Source organism: Cottoperca gobio, chromosome 4, assembly GCF_900634415.1.
Source record: "Cottoperca gobio chromosome 4, fCotGob3.1, whole genome shotgun sequence".
Taxonomy (NCBI): domain Eukaryota; kingdom Metazoa; phylum Chordata; class Actinopteri; order Perciformes; family Bovichtidae; genus Cottoperca; species Cottoperca gobio.
The window spans coordinates 19004758-19027461 of record NC_041358.1 but is presented as its reverse complement, the minus strand read 5'-3'; the positions used below and the strand labels follow the sequence as shown (position 1 = coordinate 19027461).

At 38.5% G+C, this 22704-nt stretch overlaps 2 protein-coding genes across 2 annotated transcripts in view; one reads left to right on the top strand and one right to left on the bottom strand.

The window, feature by feature from the left end:
• Positions 1 to 5770: 5770 nt before the first annotated feature.
• Positions 5771 to 17681, bottom strand: cth (cystathionase (cystathionine gamma-lyase)). Its single transcript, XM_029429008.1, has 12 exons — positions 17401 to 17681; positions 14129 to 14210; positions 13878 to 13973; positions 13568 to 13677; positions 12749 to 12883; positions 12558 to 12615; positions 12171 to 12248; positions 11837 to 11989; positions 11089 to 11210; positions 10720 to 10772; positions 10119 to 10257; positions 5771 to 7230 (listed from the first exon to the last, which is right to left on the bottom strand). Exons 1-12 carry the CDS (start codon positions 17584 to 17586, stop codon positions 7213 to 7215), a joined length of 1230 nt encoding a protein of 409 aa, XP_029284868.1. The 5' UTR covers positions 17587 to 17681; the 3' UTR covers positions 5771 to 7212.
• A 1992-nt stretch (positions 17682 to 19673) lies between these two features.
• ankrd13c (ankyrin repeat domain 13C) overlaps positions 19674 to 22704 on the top strand; it is a 28858-nt gene continuing 25827 nt past the window's right edge. Inside the window, exons 1-2 of the mRNA XM_029429007.1 lie at positions 19674 to 20375; positions 22315 to 22356. Coding sequence (XP_029284867.1) covers positions 19994 to 20375; positions 22315 to 22356 — 424 coding nt within the window. The 5' untranslated portion in view covers positions 19674 to 19993. The remainder of the gene's footprint in view (positions 20376 to 22314; positions 22357 to 22704) is intronic.

Sequence of the window (22704 nt, the reverse complement as noted above, 5' to 3'; positions counted from 1 at the left end):
GTGGAAATCTTCTGATTAAAGTGCATGACGTTCACTGATGTTTTTAAAATGTAAGAGCCCATGGAAGTTACTTTTTCCTTTTTTGTTGTTGGTTACTCTCCTAGTTTTTAATGTACTATATATTATAGTGACACATACTGTGCAATGATGTCCTTTCATTGTCACATGCACTTAAAACACTTATTATCCATACAATATTTATTCTTTATATTCTTTTCAAACTTGAAAATGGAACAAGCAAAGTTGCTTGAGTTGTCTGTTGCTACATTTGTATGACTTTAAAATTCACTGAGGCAGCTCATGGATAGAAGTATCCACCAAATGGTGCGTACATAAGCACAATTTCATTTTCATTGTAGATTGGTCTCCTGCAAGCAGTCACTCATGACCTTTGGTTTTCAAAGCCACAGGACCATGCTGCTGCCCTGATCAATACCTACTGTAACAGGGATGCAGACATTAGAGTCTAAAGGCTGGTTTTCATAAAGATACAAAACAAACCCAGGCTAAAAATATATGTTCAGTAAATGTAAGGTTGTTCAGTAGCCATATAAATATATATTTATCTTGAAGGTGGAATACTTGTGAGAGATAATGGTGCCATTTACAGAGTCAGTATGTTTTTTTGAGATTTGGCATTTAAACATTATTTTCAGCCATTCGTTGAGTACATTTGATTATACCCTGCTGATTCCATTTCCGGTCTTAACGTTATTATCTTTAATGGCAGCAGTATTTCAGCAGACATCTACTGAATGAGTCATATTACAGAGAAACATCAAAGGTCCAAACATTTCTGTTTTTCAGATCGCTGACATCTGTTAACTTAAAAACAACAGGGGTGGAAGTGTCAGCTGGTGGGATCCAAGTCTGCGTGAGAGCAAGGAAGTCAAGGGATTGCTGGGAGGCGTAGCCAGAGATGAACTTAGTCTTGCAAGTAGCTGACCAGCAGTTCCACAGGCCCCCTGTGACAAAGTGTTGGTATGTGTGACGCGGGTGGGATAGATGAAAGTCGAGAGGTTACGGTGACGTTGTGAGCATGTAATATCTACGAGAAGATATATGTACAGGAATGGAAAGTATACACATATTTGAATAAGTTGAGGGAAGAGCAAACAGCATAAAATACTTGTTTGTTGCTTGTTTAATATTGGCTTTGCTTCCCATTTATCCTCCCACGAAGACTTCTGTGAAAGACTCATTTTGTCTTTCTGAGTCTTCGTCCGTTGTGGCTGCCGCTCCAAACAAATCTTGTTGTTTTTAGACTTGATTACTTGGGGGGCTACAGCTGTGCTGGCCACTTCCACTTATCCGTTACACAATGCTCCTGGCGATGATAGCTGGCAATTGAAACTCGCATCACCTTAATCAGGATGTTTGCCCACGAATAGCGGTAAACAAATACAGTTAAGCAGAGAAGCCTTTAGCAAATATACTTTTAGCTTAAATCCTCACAGTCAAGCAGTAATATTCTGCCAGAGTCAGAATGCACCTGTTCAGTTGTGGGAGTAAATTGTTAAGCATAATTTACCACTTACAAGATCAACAACTGCTGCTGTTGCCATTTCTGTTTTTCCCAGAACAGCAGCAACATTGACATAATTCAAAATCAATACAGGACTAATTAGGTCCTTTCCCTTTTAAAAGAAAAACGAGGGCTGAAACCCTTCAGACATGTAATTATCGTTTTCTCTACACACAGTTAGGATTTCAGTAAGGCCTCTTTGGTGTTTTTAGACCTAAAAATATATGTACTCTTAGTCACCCTCTGATCAAAGAGTAGAAGTAAAAACTAAAACCATTTCCTGTTGATTTTCAATTTCCTAAAAACATTGTTGAGTGTGAGAGCTGGCAGGGCTGACATTTATAACAGACAAGGCGAGGCGGTGATGCGCTGAAAATGAACATTAATGTGGACGTCCATTACAACGACGCTATATAACATGACACCTGTACATGAAGTGTAATACTGTGAAGGTCAGCTACACTGCAGTTATTTTTTGTTTGGTTCATTTGGTTGTCTTATACAATCTACTACTTCTGTATGCTATACATTTAAGGGCTAATACATCAATTACACTAAAATTAAAGGACAATATGCCCTATTCAACATATTTGTAAAAGTGAGAACACACAGATCTGTACTGGGATTATGACTTCTGTTGTTCTTCATTGGAACTCTTTGCTGGTCCTTGACACACATGGGGCTTTAGTCAACTGCAGAACAGGTTTATTTACCTACGGTCATTCACTTCATTGGACATTGGTCTCTCCTCAAACAAACTTTAATGTTACAGAGAGTTAATGGGTTCAGAGATAATTTATTGTCTCTGGCAAAACGATCTACTCCCAATGTTTGATCTGATACAGATTTGCTTCACCAAACAGACAACTTTATTGTTACAAAAACAAACTATGTGCGAGTCCACTAGCAAAGTTGATGAGCTCACCCAGTAAGCATGAGTTTGGAGATTATCAAGTCAAAAGACGTCTAGGTTAGAACTGGACTAAATGTGAGAAAATGTTTGTCACGGTGGGGACAAGGTGAGGACCCAAATGCAAGACGGCAGACAAGGAGGTTAACAAAAAGAGGGCTTTATTTAAAAAAGCTTACAAAAATACAAAAGTAAACTGAAAAGACAAACCGGGAAGACACGAGGGAACACTGGCACGCACGAGGAAGAACGCCGGGGACCACCAACGTAACAGGGATGATGAACTGACAAGAAACACTTGGACAGACAGGGTAATATGACACAGACACTAAACGAGGGGACGAGACACAGCTGGGAGAGAAAGGCAAATACACAGGAGGACCAAATTAACAATCACAGTGGGAGGGAAAAACACAAGGACAGGACGTAAAACAAGACATGACACACAGGGGAGTGAACATTTCAAAATAAAACAGGATACAGAAAATCACGATCATGACAATGTCTCCACATCCATTTAGTAGCTGTTCTGGAGCTTTTGATCTTATCACATGCATTTTCCCAGTTGTCATAGAATTGTAGATTGGAGTAAATTTGGTTGAAAAGTGAAGGTTTTTAGATAGTTAGGTGTAATCTAACTACACATTGAAATACAGCCATTAAAACTTTGACTTTACAAACAAATTTAGAATTTTTCTACTTGTCTAAATGTTTTTTGACCACTAAATTAATGTTTTCCAGTAAATAGTGCTTACTGGGTAGTGCAGCTCAACATTAAACCCGGTTTGTAAAAGTTAACAGCCTCCCAGGTTGTTATCCTGTGTTTCTCTGTGTGTAATGACACAGCTAGAAGGAAGAATGCAGTGATTAAACTGACAGAATGCGAGTCAACCTGAGATCTTCTCAACTGATGATTTGCACCTTTAACTTTTAGGGGGCAACCCTAATAATAATAGAAAATTTGCTACAATTGCAAAGTGAGGCTGTAACAGAAAACAGCAACCCATTCCCATTGGTTGAGGTGCTTTACTTTCATCTCAAAGGAATAGATCAATATTTTGGGGACTACGCATATGGCTGGTTGATATGGAAAAAATCCAATATCACAATATTTTTGACCAAATACTTCAATATGAATATTGTATGGTTGACTATTGGTGCTTTTACAATATATTTAAACAATTAGATTTTTTATAAATAACCATCAGTGTTGTGGATATAATGCCTAAGTGTGAAGAGGTAAATAATAGAACAGCTGGAACTGTTTTGTAAGTTCAGAAAATTACACCACTTTACAGTAATCCACACACTTGTGCCATATTACGATATACAACATCTAAGACGATAACTAGTCTAGTGGATATAATTATAGTGCTACGTATATTCACTTTCTTGCTGAGACTTATAAGAGATGGAAATCACTCTCATGTCTGTACGGTATTAGCTGGAGCTAGCAGCCAGTTAGCTTAGTTTAGCACAAAGACTGGAAAACAGGCTCAAAACTGGCTCTGGCTCCACCAAAATATGTTCACTTATTAATACGTTATACCTTGTTTTGTTCATCCGTACAAAGAAACTGAGGTGTAAAAATGACATGTTGTAGTGGCCAGGCCAAGAACAAGTCCAGCACATAACCGCACGCAAAACTACAATTTGTCGTTCATTTATTTGTCCAGGATAAAAAGCCTGTCCTAAAAAGCACTTCATGGAGAGAAAGCTGGACTCACAACCACTTCCATCTTTTGGTATATTTTGTTAAATTACTGTAGTTCTTACACTCTCCAGACTGACAAACATGACCATGCTGTTTGCAGTTGATGTCACTTAACAGGATTTCTGGTAACCAAAGCCATTTCTGGCGTTGCAGTCTCTGACACACAGCATGTCGCCCTCCAAGCTCTAAACCTCTTATCTACAGATTTGTGTAAATGAATGTCATCTCTGACTTCAGATGTGATGGAGTGCAGACGGCTTCCAGTCAATGCAAGTGGGTGGCTTTAAAAAAAATGTTTTTTAAACCAAACATTATGAGTCAAAACCGTCACTTTATGTTTATATTGAAGACTTTCGCCGCACAATGTGTTTTTTAAACTGGTGATAGCACACATTATTTAGCAGTGACTGTTATTCCAGTCATATTTGTAAAATAAACACCAGAAGCCCACACAGCCACACCATGTACCCTCTTGGTGGTATCGTCAGAGACTTGTATCGGTGTTTGAGGTTCATCTGATAGATGTGTTCTCCAAAAAATACACTGGCTGACTGAAGGGGCTGACAAACACTGACAACCAGCACTGAATGAGGATGTGTTTTTAAAGAAAGTCTAACCACACACTCAGTGACAAGATCCCTCCACATGAGCAAGGCTGGGAGAGGTGAGAGCTGAATTTCAAACATCTCAGTAGCACCTCTACTATAAATGCAGAGCCTCCCCACAGCCCAGGTCTTCTGGGGCACTGTTTGTGGCTGCTAAATTATCACATCAGCCTTTGGCAGAGACTGAAAAGGTAGCCGCATGGCTTACACACAATCTTAATGGCTGATTGAGAAATCCCTCAGATGTAGAAAATCCATTATATGGTCGTAAGTAACAAGAAATTACAGTTCCAGTGAACTAAAACCTTTTAAAAGGTTCAATGTGTAATTCCGAGCTGCCTGCTCCAAAGAAATAGGAGGCAGTATTTCACCTCTAAACTGGGTTCATATTTTAGTTGTAGTAGTTTGGCTTATTTTTTGTATTCTAATTTATTCTTCATACTGTGTATTGCATTTACTCCTGTGTAATGCCTGTCAGTCAGTCAGTCAGTCAGTGGGCAAGAATACCAACATTTGAGCAGACTGCTGAAACTCTGAGAGCCGGTCAAAAAACACTGCTGTCTTATAATCTTCACATCTATCCTTGTTTACTGGGGCACTAATGTTAACCGGGGGCTGTAGTCCGACTAGTCAGTTAGATGCCGATTTCAGTAGATATCTCTGCAACACAACACAGAGACGTCTTTGACATAACGTCAATACTGTTACCTCTTCACACTCTGTTGATGTTAGTTCATTGTTTTAAGTTTATATTCTGACATATCTTACACATTGAACCTTTAAAGATTATAACTGATCGAGTCTCCTCATGGAAATGCTATTGATGGTTTGGTCATTAGAATGACAACTAGCTCACTTCATCCATCAGCTAAAACCCCAGTGTGCAGCCTACCACTATCCAGGCTAAATTAGATGTGGCTTATCGACTGTCTACGGTTATTGATGCTGAACTCACTATTACACTGCTTGAGTTTGTAAAAGCAGGATGGTTGAGAGGAAGTGAGAGAAACAGAGACTTGTACTGCAAACGGATTTTAATGGATTTGTCGGCTAAATAAATGACATTGATCGTGAGTAGCCCCAGGTTGAAATGATTAAATGAAGCGTATATTTGAGCATGTATACATGTGAATACAGAGCAGAAAGTGGAAATGCCTGAATGAAACATTTTTACCATGAGTCCTGACTTGGGGGAAGTATTTGCTTTTGTCTTTGGCCACGACTCTTTGACTTGAGTTCAATAACACATCAACTGTTTCATCACATAAATTCATTAGAAACATTAGGATGAATACTCCTGTAACAGCCCTGAGTTGTTACTATAAAAAAACCTTCATCATCGTCATTGCTGGGAAATTCTGCTCCAAATAAGGTATGTGCTTACCTCATTTATTGGAATATGAATCATATGACTATTCTGTAACCAAATACACACATTATTCTCCATTTTGAATGGAGATGTTGTTTGTTCTTCATAAAATGATTTGAATGGTTTTGAAAAAGCCTCTAAAATCTTTTAAAGAGAAAATATTTCTGACTTTTGAACAGTAGGTGGCGGCATTAGCTTCACCCGTATGAGTTTGTTTAGTCTGACTAATGAGAGCAAATGAACGTCTTAATACAATCTTTTACATAGGAAACTATGCCTGCTAGAATTATTAATACAGAGTAAAGTTGTACTAAGGGCAGTGACGTTTGGAGACATCAAAACTAGGATACAGCCTGAAGTGCACAAGTTTTATTAGATTAAAAAGAAAGAACAGTTTAAAAACAGAAGAAAGGTCCAAGGAACTCTTCTGGCCAAAAGTTTAAGAGCTTTTAAATCAGATGGCATTGTGAAATACTAAACACATAGACAATGCTTGTAGGGTGTGAACACCTTGAAGCCGCTACATGTGGGTTGTTCTCTCAGCTCCATTTGAACTTTGTACAAGCATTGTCTATGTTTTTAGAACGTCACCATGAAATAGCCATCTCATTAAAGACTTTTTAATTCAAGAATAGTGCCTTGGAGCACCTTCGGGACACTTGATTGAACTTTCAAGCACTCCAGACCTTTACTTTTTTGAAGAAAACCATGTTTGTGTTTTTTCCTGCAGAAAGTCATACTGAACAGTCTTGACTGAATGATACTATGACTCTATTAATGCCGTCCAAACCAAACAGAACAAATACAAACATGAAAACAAAACAAATTTAGCATACAGCAAATAAGATTAGGCATTTAAACAATTATCAGGTGAAAATTATTTCACAAGGTTAATTATTCACAAGAAGCACAATTTTTATTTTTAAAGAACAAGTTGTTCCCTGAAGAATGTTGAATCTCTGCCGTTTGTGCGCTGATCTGAGATACCAAGTGTTGGTTTGCAATGATTTGATTCTTCAGCTAACCACCGGTGTTTCATCCCGACTTCGACTTATTTCCCCCTCAGCCTCGAGGAAGCCTGCAGACATTTCACTTCTTCTTTGGATGCTATTAAAAGACAACATGACAAGAACAAAAATGACCAGTGAAATCAATACTGTATACAGTCCACATCCAGGAAGCACAGACAGACAACATGAGCTTCCAGGTGATATGCTACAATTTTTCTGAAATGACACAAACACTTCCTTGGAAAGAAAACAGAACAATCTATACAGTCATTCCTCCTCTTTTCAGTTAAGGTGCTAAGGCGGGATGTCTGTGATTAAGGCAAGTCAAAATCAGATGAACAGAGGGGCAGTTTGAAACTGGTCTATAAAACACAACAGACCCAGCATTATAGCAACAGCAGTGTAAATGGCACCGACCCATTAGAGAGTTCCAAACGATTAACCAACAGCAAAGTTTGTCATTCAAAACTAACCCTGGGATGAAGGCGATTGACCGGAAATGTAACCGCCTTCCCCAATCTGACCTGCCGTCTCATCCAATTGCAACGATTCACCCATCAGAGGTGCCTTTTACCCCGACTACACACCGTCATTAGAGATATTTGTCTCCATTTAATTTCCATTTGCTGCAGATGAGCAGCAGAGCGATTCAGAGACATTATCTGAATCCAGAGGAGAAGAGATGCTGCCCGCCATGCAGGACACGGCTGCATGAGGTGGCAAAAAGGGGTTTTAGGAAACTGAAATTCAGTAATGCAGCAAATCTGTAGGTGGGAATTAGATTAAATCTCAAACAGCTTCATGTGCCAAATTCGATTCTAAATGAGCTGTTGCATTCTAGCAGTTTCATTAGTTTTGTTTTAGTTTCCTCTGAATGCATCTATGAATAATATAAAACACACTAAACAAATGATTCAATTGAAAGACTGTGTATTTGATTAAACCTCAGCTGCTATGCCATATTAGGGCAGAAAGAAAGACAGAGGTGCAATAAAACCTCAGATGTCGACCAGCCATTCGAGCAGAGAGAGGTAATAAAAATGCAGGTGTCCGAACTGGCTCAGGCCAGATCTGAGGGCCAACTGTACACAGAAGTGAGAAAAGCTGAAACTGAGAACATTGAAAATAGATTCTGGGAACACTGTAGTACTTCTGACGAGCCCTCTGTTGCTGTCTACAAAGAAGAAATACTTCAAGTCAAGTATTTTAAGATATTTCCAAACTTCAAGAGGATAAGACATAGACAATATTAACCATCAGGGATTTGATGAGTATGTGCAAATAGAGGAATATCCCTAGTGGATCTTAAAGAGTGACTTACTGCACAGATACATTACAGTGCATGACGGATCTGGTCATGCAGCATGGAGAGGGGGTTTGTGGGATGGGTGGATACACAACCGTCCTCAACAAAGTTCACAGTGTGCAACCACTGCATACCTAACTCAATCCTGGTCTGCAACTCTTCCTGTCCTGGCTCTCCCTAAATGTTTCCCAAGATAATTGCCACTTGTTCTCCAGGCCCCATTTGTCTTCATTTTACCAGACGTGCCTTATTCTGAACTACGCAGGTCAAATATATAGTTATGTGCCTTTTAAACTAAACACTTGGCAGCTTGTTGCAACTGTAAAAGGGAACAGTTTCTTGGATGTTAGAAATTCGATCATCCACTCTAATTTTCTCTTTAAAAAGAGACTTGAATGTCTATTTTATTTTTTTAATTTATATTACTCACAAGTGCAGGCAGTAACTCACGTGACATCCCATACAACTCTGAGATTAGATGTAACCTTCTACTTGTTAAGCACACAGACGCATGGGTGCATTTATCTTCAGTTTAGTCATTAGCAAGCCACACGTGTGGCATCTGGATCTCCTTCACAGCATTCACACCATAAAGCTCAACATGTCAAGTGAGCTGTGGTTAAGTAGACAGACTGCGATGCGTTAAATACCCATACGTCTTTGCCGACATTTTCTGTTTGCCACATTTGGAGTTCAGTACAGGACTTGGTGGAAAACAACTAGGCTATTTTCTTAGAAGTTCATTTGAGTAGGCTGGGGGTTTGTCAGATATAACCCTGGACACCGCCCGTCATCATCACGCTCACAAGATTCTGAGCTTCAATGTCAAAAAGTATCAATAGTTCATCATGAAAAAAGTTTTTAAATTTTCATTATCACAATTTGTCCTAATCCCATTTGGTAGGTAACCATGCTTTAAGTTTTGGAACTACAGTACCCATAATGCTGTTGGGCGTGTAGAAATTCCTGTTTACAATGTACCCATAGATGTACACTGGATTACTTTAATACTGAAATAACTAACGCAATCAATGTTCACTGTAAAAATAATAATTCCCTAAGAATTCTCTGTGCTAATAGATTTACATGTTGTATTGATACATTCAACTTTCTAAAACACAAAAGAATAACTTGCTGTGATTTTGACAAAAACAATGATTTTATCGGTTGCAGCGGTAGATGAAGAGACTCAGTAGTTCACACCTGAGCATCGAACATCTATGTTTTAAATAGTTCTCAAAAGAGATCATGACCAAGTGATGTATTTTCAATTTGAAACTGTCAGTCCGGTTTCTGTGACCTGACTGACAGCTAACTGGCGGCGGTCACAGAGTCGCACGCTGAAAACCTACACGGCCTGACGTACGATCATCGATCAACAAAGCGTTGATTAGAGAGCCTGACGACCTAATGCCTTTAAAACAGCCATAAATAAAACAGCCATTTTTTCCTCATCAGATTACACATTAATACAATCCAGAACTCATTTTGCCACAGAATACAGAGTCATCTTGTTTGTTCTGCATATTATTCTGTATAAATCAGAAGTTGACGCGTGCTCTTGCTTACAATTTCTGAAAAATGAATTAGTGTGCAGTAGATTCCCATCATTTATTGAGAGAGCTGAAAATAATTTAATGTTTCTTTGCTCTGGTATTCCAGTGTTGCATGTTACTTACAGCAGCTGCCAGGGCTTGCTCCAGGTCGTTAATGATGTCGTCCTCATCCTCCAGGCCCACAGAGAGTCGGATGAGTGTGTCACTGATCCCCAGAACAATCCTCTCTTTTTCTGGCACTGATGCATGGGTCATAATCGCCCTGAATTATGATAGAATGGAAGACAGTGCCTCTTATATACGAGCCATGAACAGAAAGACATCCTGCTGTTATAAATTAGATTAGAGCAGAGACATAGACTTTATAATGAAAATAAAGTGTCTCAATTAAAATCTGATTCAGGGAGTGGGGTGTGGATCTTTGGCCTGACCTCTGCTGCCCCCTTGTGGTGCTACTTGTAACATTACATCTTGGATTACAGTTGCTCAACGTTTCAGTTACATAAACCAGTCAAAAGTCAAAGTTGTTTCGTTATTTAACTGTACGGCTATTTCTGTCATATATATATATATATATATATATATATATATATATATATATATATATCACTTGTTTTTCTAAACAGTGTTTTTAGTAATGTTGAATACCGAAAAAAAAAAAAACAATGTACTAAAATAATATCTGTTTAATATGTGTAGAGTAAAATTCAGCAGGGATACTTACGGATGTTCTGCTAAACTTTCATAACCACCAAGACTCTCAGCTATCGCAAACAACTGAAACAAACAGAGAGCATGAAGTGAAACATAATGCAGGATATGAATAGTGTGTACACCACAATAGAAGGAATTGAAAAATTTAGTCAAAAGATAAGTAACCAACTACAGAAAATAACCAAAGCCATGGTCATATTTTGTGGTTCAGATCATTTTCCTACATAGCAACACTGAGCATTTGGAAGTCTGTCAGCCAAATACAATCTTGTCTTCTTGTGACAACATAAACTGAGGCAAAGCAGCATGAAGCTAAAATAAGTAATCCGTTTATTGAGGATAGTTTCCCAGGTGAACAAATTTAATGAAGCAAAATTACTTTGAGGTTACTGAGGAAGGTGCTGGCGTGCTCGAGCGTGCCCTTAATGTAGATGGTGATCATCCCCGGACATCCGGTGCATTGTTTCTTCATCACTTCATGCTGGGGGTGAGAGGGCAGGCCTGTCGAGAAAGGGAGCGTATGAAAAAACAATCAGCTGATTCCAGAAAGTTACAGAAAGCATGGACACATCGGTGTGATGGGCTTAAACACACTTTGTTAATTTGCATTGCTTATTGTTATTTTTAAATATACATGCATAGACTCGAGAGCTTCTTTAAAGATGTGTGAAAGGGCATATCTACTCCAAACATGCTATACCTGTTTATTCTAACCCTTGAGTGTTTACTCCTCCTTTGGTTCACACTGCTATTCAAACAGCTACAGGTGTAGATGTAGGGTGTAGTTTCAGATGTCATAAGAGGCAACGATAAAAAAATGCACGGGTTAAGGGGAAGAGGTGGGTTAAAGACATCTGGCAGCCAGCTGTTGTGAATGATGATTAGCAACCATTACATAACAAGATGAAAGGGGTGTGTGTGTGTGTGTGTGTGTGTGTGTGTGTGTGTGTGTGTGTGTGTGTGTGTGTGTGTGTGTGTGTGTGTATGTGTGTGTGTGTGTGTGTGTGTGTGTAAAATTAGAGGTAGGAGTGCTGATGAAAAAATGATCCTTACATGAGACGTTACGCTTTTTCTGCATAATGCTACTTGTGAGAAGATGAAACTTTTGTTAATGAGCCCTAGTTTACCTGGGAAGATGACCCGCTCAACCCTGGGATCGGCCTCCAGAAACTTGGCAGCAGCCATGGCGTTCTTGAAGTGCCGCTCCATTCGCAGGTGTAGCGTCTTTAGTCCTCGATTACACAGGAAGCAGTCGAAGGGAGATGGTACACAGCCCAGTGCTGAACCAGGGCATGGTGACATGGGGAGTGGGGAGACTTTCTATCAACTGACTTATTGTTTTATCACTCTTCTACTATAAAGTATATCTGATGCTTTCTGTCAAGGCAGTTATTCACTGACATATCCTGATGAACGGCCTTTTATGGTAATGTTACCCAACATGTTGTTCTTTCCACTCACCATTCTGCAGAAACTTCAGTCGCTCATACAGATCGTCCCGGTTCATTGAGGCCAGACCCATTACCACATCACTGTGCCCTTTTAAAATTAAAAGACAGGAATAAAAGAAAGGTTCATATTGTATACAGTCCAACATTTTAAGTATAGGAGAGTTTGTTTTGTTGAGAATATAGTCATAATATTTCTAAATTTACTATTAAAAAATGTTTGTATGTAATGATTAGATTGGGTTAATTAGATCACATGTGCATGTTTTAGCTTTGTATGACTGTCTATGTATATATACAGTTACTAAACAATGTGTGAACTTACTGACTCTTTGGTTTAGATTGTATAAAAGTTTAATGAAATCTTAAAATAAGTAAATTCTAGTAAAACACAACCTACCATTCATGTATTTGGTAGCTGAATACATGCAGATATCAGCTCCCAAAGCCAAGGGACGCTAAGAGTGCATAAGACAAACACACAAGTTGACTCATCAATGACTTGTTTATACATGAGCTGGAATTTGATTGCAGTACAACTATTAAACTGCGGTTTCAAAATTAAAAGAGCATGAAGTGCACATCTGTCACCTGGAAGAAGGCAGACATAAAGGTGTTGTCTACGACCACAACTATGTCTTTGTTGTATTCATGGGCCACGTCAGAACAGGCCTGGATGTCAACAACCTTCATCGTGGGATTGGTGGGCGTCTCAATCCAAACCAGCTACACAAAGAAGCAACATGTTTAGTAAGGTGCATCAAAAATGTGGCAAACACTAGGGCTGCACGATATGAGAAAATAAATAAATAATAATAATAATAATAATATTTGGTTGTGGGTGTGTGTGTGTGTGTGTGTGTGTATATATATATATATATATATATATATATATATATATATATATATATATATATATATATATATATATATATATATATATATATATATATATATATATATATATATATATATATATATATATATATATATATATATACACATACATACATATACATACATATACATATATACATATACATACATACATACATACATACATACATATACATACATACATACATACATATACACACACATACATACATACATACATATACACACACCCACAAGTCATAACACAAAGTGCTGATTCACAATGACTGTTGTCACTGAATGTTTCAAAATTGCGAAACTTGAAATGGACACACCCAATTGCCAACCCAAATTAGACATGCAGCAGCTATAAAAAGGACTTGAAATGATTAACTCTGTTTATAGCTCTTGTGTTTGTAGTTTGGTCTTTCTTCCAACAAACAACACAAAGAGCACTTTATTCTTGTGGCATCATTTGACTTCATTTAGTGTATCTTTCTTTGACTTCATTTAGTGGATCTTTCTTTGACTTACTTTAGTGTTGGCCTTGAGAGCGGCCTTCAGCAGCTCTGGTTTTGTACAGTCAGCAAAAGTCACCTCCAGGCCACTTTCAGATACAATTCTTTGGAAGTAGCGGTTTGTGCCTTTGCAATCGACAAAGTGAAACTAAGTTAACATTTCCACGTGGGGTTCAAAACCAACCCACACAATATGCTTCCACTTTCACACCAACGACCATTTTGTACAAGTGAGTAAATGGGGGCTTTCTAATGGCATATGGAAACATTTCATGGTTGTATAATTTTTTTTCTAAACTGTAGTCAATTACAGAGGGGTGCCTCACCTCCGTACACGTCATCCATGCAGACGATTCCATCCCCCACCTTGAGCATGTGAGTGATGGTGACTGTGGCTGCCAGCCCTGAGGCAACAGCAATGCCTGCAGGGGAAAAACACAAAAGTCTTCAGGACCAAAAATCCTTCTCTTGTCAGAGGAATCAAAGAAAGCAGTTTGCATACATTTCCTCCATTATGATTGGTGCATGATATGCCTGCCATGATTATGTGAGCGTCGGTTATAATAGTCTTACTTACAATACTTTGCTCCATCCAAAGCAGCCACAGCCTTCTCAAGACAGTTTCTTGTAGGGTTTCCACTCCGGCTGTATTCAAAGCCCTACATAAAAACATGATTAGAGGACCTTTCAGCCAGATAAATCAACATTAGACTAATGCACTGTGTTCAAACAACAGCAACAACAACAACAACCAGTATTTTGGCTGACAGGTTTCCCAAGCAACATTGTGCATTGATAAAATTCAGTGGTGGGCCGTCAGGGCCAGCAAGGCCTTCTCTGCTGGCCTAAACATCATCAGAATATAAATTTAATTTTTATATATTTTTTCCACAAATATGTATTAAATTATTCCCCATAGTCTATTCTCTTCATTTCATAGCTTTCCTCTTGGTTGCGCTGCTTCCAGCCTCAGATCGAGATTTGGAGGTCTGGCCTTTATGTTAGAGCTTTTATCCAATCATATTAATGTGTTGCCAGGGTCCAAGAAATCTGCCCTGAGGCCTTCAGAAGCAACAGTGCGGGGGCCTGTCGCTTAAAGTGAACGGAGACAAAACTGTGGCGTTAACCAATCAGATTTCGAGTTGGCAACACCGGGGCCAGCTAGCAGGCGTACGATAACGTCAGCACGTCCACGTCTTTACAACTAAATGTTTCGTAAATATAAATATAACTCTGTTGTTAGGGTGATGCAACGCCCAGTTATACTGCGTTTCTGTCTGTATAGTTTCTAGAGCCATGGCGTCATAATGATGGTATTAAGAGGGGGAATAATTCAAGTAGGACTGTGTAGGACATCACTGGAGGCCTAGGTGTGAAATGCACGGCCCGCCACTGATAAAATGAAACACTGGATGGCAGGCCGACGGGCGGGGTTTAACAACACACCATCAAAACGTGTATTGGCTTGCCACCTTCACATGCAGACTATGCCAGGGTGTATATTTTGTTTTAGTTGGATTATCTCTTAATTAAATGGATTTGTGCCCAAGAATGAAAAGCGTGAGAACCACCATTTAATCACATGTAACAGTAACTGGTGGCAAAAACAAAACGTTGTTCTGGTTTAACTTAATGTAGAAGATTGCCTAATGTCTACTACATGTACACATGGTTTAAACTGTAAATATGAGACACATATAGAGAGATCTGCTGGTTTAATCAAAATGTAATGCAGCTTTTAGATTCTATTATATTAAAGGAAAAAAAGACAAAGTTCTCAAATTCCAACTTCTTAAATGTGAAATTGTTCTGGTTTCTTTACTCCTCTATGACAGTAAAATGAATATCGTTGAGTCATTTGATGAATGTCACCTTGGGTAACAGTAATCTGTTGTTTTCTGTTTTTTTTTAAAAGTATTTTCTGACAATTTATAGACAAAACATTTAATGGAGAAAATAATTGGCAGATTATTGGACAATGAAAATAATCCGTTAATTGCAGCCCTAATTTCCGACACAATAACACTAAAGCTAGACATGTGTCTGGATAAAAATAAAGACTGGATGCTGTTGCTTTCATACATTGAGCTTGAACAACAAGTAAAAAAGCAGTGGTAAAGAAAGTGGTGGGTAAGCTCAATTTTAAATTCTAGTCGCACCAGTATACTCAGTTTGGTTTGAATATTTCTAAACAAGCAGCAGCTGCCGTTTTGAAAGGTAAAATAGATTTTCCAAACATTGTGAAACGGAGGCATTATGAGCTTGGTCAGGATATTGTGGGAGTAGTAGGGCCGAGCATACCAGGGTTTACAAAACAAGGTCAAGAGGTCAAGAGGTCAGGATATCAGCGTGAGCGTTGGGTTGGGATATTTCTTTTACATTTTTTCATTTCGTTGAGGATGCTGATTTAGCTGTTAATTTTGTACATATACCTCGAGATTAGTCTTTAAACTGGGAAACATTAAACAGTACTCATCCCCCATCCAGATGGATTATACCTTTGGGGGAAAATAATTGGCCATTCTGTGTGACATTGTGTAACAATATTCCTGTCTAACCTGCATTGACACATTGACACAAATGGTAGTTGTAAAAGTTTAACTTTGTATGCAAAAAGGACTACAAACTAAACCGCCTGGGATAATATTTTAGTGAGTGGACTAACTGGACATTTAACCCACACACAGGTTTTAGTCTGGTTTCCCAGACATGGCCTCAAGGTAATTTCTACAACATGGCAGAAAACAGTAGTCAAGATGGCTCTTTTAAAATAGATTAAGCTAAGTTTTACCTGAGGAACTGCAGTACAATTATGGTGGTGATTTGACATTTAGCAGGTATTACACGTGTATGACACATGTGCATTTTGACGCTAAAATGGCCATTTTTCATTAGGATAGAATTAACTTTGTTCTGGACCAATTTGTCTGATATCTCTGTCTCAGCAACACACTTTCACAATACAGCCCGTTAACGTTAGTCAAAACTGTGTCAAAAGGTTTTAAGCTAACATCAATTAACGTTCGCAAACACCTTAGCTAACAACTTTTTGTAATGCTAAACATGTTTGTTAGCTGTGTAAATATCCAATGTTAGCAACATTTCATATCATTAGTGCCACTTGTGTCATCTTTACTTATAGAGCATCTTTGGCAAATGTAAATTATATCATTATCATGTGTTCCAATGTAATCTTGCAAAATGTAGTTTTTGGCAAGAAAACACAGAACAAAAAAGACCTAAATAAAATAAATATTTTATTATGTTTATTACCAATACTCCAATGTATAGAATATTACAGCATTGGCATGATCCTAGTTTTTGTTATAATATTTTAGTTATTGTATTTTCTTTATTTCTTGTTTTATAAGAATGAACAGTCGCTGTATTTATTTAAAATGGCCATGTAATTACTAGCCATTGAAGTTAAATCTCAAGTTTACTATTCTTATCTACCTTTGTGTGTGTTTTATTGGAGTTTGTAGTGTTATTCGTGTTTGATGTGGCTGCTTTGAGGCTGGATTGCCTATTGGGATCAATAAAGTACTCTATATTTCCATCAGAGGCAAACAGAGTGATTCAATCAGTATTGATTACATATTAAAAAATACTTTCTGATAAAAAAAATATGTAGAAGAGAGTTTATCTTTATCGACAAAATATTTCTATATTTTAAATTATATTTGAGTAAATATCATTTAAAAAACACCAACTTAATATGTTCGTTTATTGTCCACTTAAATCCTCGTGCAGTGACACTAAATAGAGTCTGCTTCACGCATGTGCACACCACCGGTACAGTCCCATCACCCCCCGCCTTGAGAAACCCAGGCATATCGGGCTACTTACGGCGTGCTTTCCTGGTCCAAACTGTTTGAATGTGGTAGACAGAGAAATCGGCGGTACTACAGCCATCGATTTCCATTGCTCCGGCTCCTGACCGACGTGAATTGCCTCTGTGGCGAAAGATTTGTATGCTGTGCTGAAGCCGGCGAACAAATCGCTCTGCTCGTCTTGCTTGTGGTTTTGATCCATGGCAATGCGCTCCTCGTAATGTGTAGAGTACTACAGTAGATTGAGAGTGAGTATGCATTACCACTGTATGGTTACGGGATAGCTATGTAACGTGGTCATGCGCGGTGCTCGTCCCTGTGAGCCAATCAGCGCACATCGACAAGCAGAGGAAGTGAATGATTGGTGGTTCAGCGGGGGCGTCCAACCCACATGACACTGAACGTTCTTTTTGAGTGTGCATGTGTTTGTGAGTGTGCGTATGTGTACTGTAGTGATGCAACGTTTCCTCAGTCAGGAAGGGTACACGTTTTCTTTTTAAATCTGACTTTATTACAGATTTACTTCAGTTCTATTGAGTGTAATAATCTCAATGTTTAAACAGTCTCAAAATGATAATGAACATAGTTCCGTTAAGTCTAATTTGGATTTTAAAATGGTATTTTATAGGGACGATGCAATTAGATAGATATTTATCTTTATTGATCCCGAGGGAAATTTAGACATCCAGTAGCTTAAAAGACATATAACATTACACATCTGCCCCCCCATTAAAAAGTAAGTAAAAATAAACATAAACATAGTTAAATACAGAGCATGATGTGCTGCTCAGAAAGTGTATAGCTACTGATCATTTTCGACTCTTGTTCTTATTAGGCTTTTACAGTCTAATACAAATGTACAGCTTTCTGTATCATAAAACCACAATACACTACAAATATGGAAATACAGCTCTGGTTTTCTTTTTGCCAGCACTTGACATTTGTTGTAAAGGATTTTATATCTGGAATTAATTAGATTTTAGTTGGTAATGTGTTCCAGACTTTACAGCCCTCTATGGAGAAGCTGAGTGTCACAAATTAGATCTACAATATATAGATACAGTATTTTACAAATCTAAAAGAAATTAACAAAATCTAAACTTCTCACTTTGTAGTTCTCCTCTCCTTTCTTCCGCACTGTCTCTAACTGTAGATGTGTGCGCACTTGTGTGTGTGTGTTGGGAGCGGTGCCTCGCCCCGGAACAGCAGATCGGAGAATGTGAATTGCACTATATATTTATAAAGTAACACAACAACAAAAAACACCTCGAATTTCAGGGAGGGTGCGGCGGCGCAGCGCATTGGATTTGTGTTCCTCGTGGACAACAGACACGTTTAGCTGTGTTTCCATTTTTGAGCCATAGGGGGAGGAAGTGTTCTGTTTTAACTCAGTGTTCATTGATTGGAGTGTTCTGCTGCACCCTGCCTAAACCAGTATTAGGGCTTAATGATTTGAAAATAAATATACAATTGCTATAATGTTGACTGATATTGCAACTGTAATGTGATTTACTATATTGTAGTGAATTATAATATTTGCATTATTATTCTCATTTTCATTGAAATTTTTTTTGAATCTGTACCAAACAAAGATCTGTAGAGTACTTGTAGGCCGGGAAAACTCTGCAGCACCACAGTACTTAATTCATAATGACATTTTGATGCATATTTTTCTTTTTACAATTATTGCGCCTCCTGCAATTTGGATATTGTACTAGTCCATAATGCAATTTTGATAAAAATTATGATTAACTGTTCAGCCCTAGAGTATGTACTGTAGCTAAATAGTATTGTTACTGTATGTTTCTGTGATGTTATGTTATAACATAAGGAAATGACGATCGACTTAGGCAGGCCATTTTCTCAAAATTATTTTTTTCTCATACACTGAGACAGAAATCTCCATTTCAGTAGCACCAGTGTATACTATATTCTGAAGGTTTTCACAGATGGGATTGTTCATGTCATTCATAGCCTAATTTATGTCATAACATTTTATTCCTAAAAACATGGCAACAATTTATTTATTTATACAGTATTTTCTGATTATTTAATGGAGGAATTCAAAAAGAGATATCCAAAATTCCTTCTTTAAAAACCTTTGACTCAACAAAATCAAGCAATCATTTTTAAAGTGGCTCTGTCTAATGTTCAGATTATTTTTCTTTCGGAACTTTATGTAAATTAGCAAATAGGTATTAAGATAATGCTTTATTTGTTACAAATGTTTTGAAGGAATAGGTATTAGATAGCGACCGTTTGTAACCTTTCCTGAACTCTCGCGATACTACGAGGCGGAAGACATCAGCCGAATCTTCCGTACTAGTCAACTGGAGGCGCTTATGTTGTGCATCCACCAGCATCAGTTTTGAACGATAGAAGGAGAGTGAGGTGTCTGTTTTTTTATAGTAAACCGGTGAACTATAGCCGCTACTTGTTCGTCTTCGAACAAACTGTCGTTTTTGCCTGTTGGAGGATTAAATGTGTTTTCATGTTGTGCAGTTTACTGTGTCTGAGTAAAGACCTCCAACTGGCGGATCGCATCAGTTCACCAGGAGGGTCATCGTCAGCAGCGACGACACCCTCTGCTCCGTAAACTGTTCAGAAAAATGACCGGAGAGAAGATCCGCTCCCTGCGTAAGGATCACAGGCCGAGCAAAGACGAGGATTTACTGGAGCCGGACGAAGAGGCTGCAACCGGGACGTTCACGGCATCCAAGACGAACAGCAAGAGCAGAGCGAGTAAAATCTTCAGCAATCACAAGTTAATCAAGTCTTCATCCACACAACAGCAACAGCAGAACCAACAGTCGCAGGTTAATGCTAACGCCAACACGCTGTCAACATCCGATGTCATCGATGACAACAACAAAAACCCCATTATCCGAACCGGGCAGGACTTCCCGGTGCATGAATGTGTGTTTAAAGGAGATGTCCGACGCCTGTCTTCACTCATACGGACACAGAATATCTCCCAGAAAGACGTCCATGGTGAGTATACTAGCACCTTATCTCTTAGCCCTTAAGGCAAGAGCCCAGAACCTATCACAATCCACCAATTTTAAGGTCCAGTGAAGCTTAGTTTTAGTTAGCTATTAGGCCATCAGTCCCCAGCAGCGCTGAAAGTAGGCGAGGCTTCTCCCTACCCAAGGCCAAAACGAGGAACATTTGTATTCTATACAGTCTCTTCAAACCCAGTGCCCCTCAAGTCAACAGAACAGAAAAGTGTTTAGGAATGATAAATCACTGAAATTCCTAATTAACCTGAGATGGTCACAAAAACCCTCTCAGATAAACTATCTTTGGTAAATGCTTATTAGAAAGTTGGTCTATAGCCATTGTGTGTATTTAGGGATTATTTGCAAGACCTTTCCCAGACTGAAAGCCCCTCTTCTGCAGGGCAAAGTCTTCTCAGATAACACCACAATTCCCACAGAAACCATCTCTGAACTAACAAAAGGACGAGATTGTTTTGTTCCGGTTCATGTGCAGAGCCCAAACATGGCCTGTACTTGTGCTCAGTGTCACCACTGGAATGTGTCTTTCTTTAAATCAAAGCTCAGGCGTGGTGTAACGCAACAAGGTGTCAGATAGGGGCATTGGCCACTGGTGTTGTTTTGGCACTTGAACCTGTATTTCTTTTCAATGATTGTGCACGTTTTGTTGAGTGTTGCTTTGGTTCAGAGGCAGCCGTTTGTGTGTTAATGCACTCATTCGTTTAGCTTCCACTGGATACAGGATGAAGCCTGACTGTCACATAATGTCATTAAAATCAGTCAGTGTGTTTACACTTTCAATAAAAATGAAAAAATTAAGCTTTATTATTCTTCACATTAGACACACATAGCAAGTATAATGTATTAATGGTTATAATAATGTTGAATGATGTGATTATTGATTGGTCGATTCATACACAAACAACATTTTCTCACTTACTGCTCCAGTATTTGTATCAATCCATTCACATAATATCAGTATTAATGCTCAGGTGTTTTGAGTTGTCCAGTGTATAGACTGCAACAATTATTTTTATTTTTGATTAATCAGACTTTTTAATAAAACATTTTTTTTATCGGTGTCTGTAAAATCTCAATGAATAATGAAAAATTAAGTTGTTAAATTACTTGTCTGTCCAACTAAATTTAAGATATTCCATTTTTAAGCAGGAGGTCCTCACATTTAAGAAGCTTGAACAATTAATGGTTGTCAATTGATGACAAGTGTAATGGATTTTATTGACTAAATGTTTCAGCTCTACGTTTTTCATACGTTTTGTAGAAGAAATAGTGCCATTGGAAATACTGCCACCAAGATCTAGAGTAACCATGATGCATACAAGACACATTGCTTATACAAATGAAATTCCATTCATCTCCATTCTGTTTATCACAACATTATCCAGTGGGACTGCTAGCTGATCCCCCAGCTTGTATTTTCACACACATCGGGGCTTCTACAAGGCAGGCCCTCTTTACTCTGGATGCTTGCCCACCGCTCTCTCCCTGGAAAAGAAGCCTGAAGGAGCTGACCGGGCAGTTTGGCTTCCTCTTGAGGGATTCTCCAATGTTTATGAGGCACATTAGGGGGAAAAATCATGTGCTTTTCCACACCTGACTCATTTTCATTTTCCACGAATGCATTTCCGTTGTGCAACCAGTACCAATCAGTGATTACTTTATGTCTGTTAACAAGCCATGTCCCTGCCCGCTAAATGCATGTTATTCCGGGGTTGTGGTAGGTTAATAGACTGTAATATTGCTTGTCATGGTAGGAAAACACACAATAGGCATATACTTACCATATAATTTGGAATTTAGTGGATTCTGCCTCCTAATTTAAACATCTAAGTCACCCTGAGTGTGACGGTCCTAGAGGAACAGTGCTTATCACTGACTCTCGTCTCTTATTGTGTTTTTTTCCTCTTCTACAGGAAACACACCGCTGCATCTTGCCGTCATGATGGGGCACAAAGGTGAGTAATGTTTAAAAGCTCACCTCCATGTGGTTTCTGTGGGTCTGCAAGTCTTTTGTTTGTGTTTCTCTTTATCTACCAGACATTTGCTACAGATCACTACACGAAACCCAGACAGCAAGATGCTCATGCATGTATAAAAAGATTGTGTTTGTGTATGCTTATCTTGCTTGGTCAACAACAGAAATGGGCGAAACAAAGATTCTTCCTTTCTTATGGTATGCTATTTAATACGTTTATAGAGAAAGAACATATTTAGTCAGTGGGGATTAGATATTGATGACACCGCACTGCAAGACATGGGATCCTCTCGGTGGCTTAAGTGTCTTGTTCTGACTGATGTTCTAC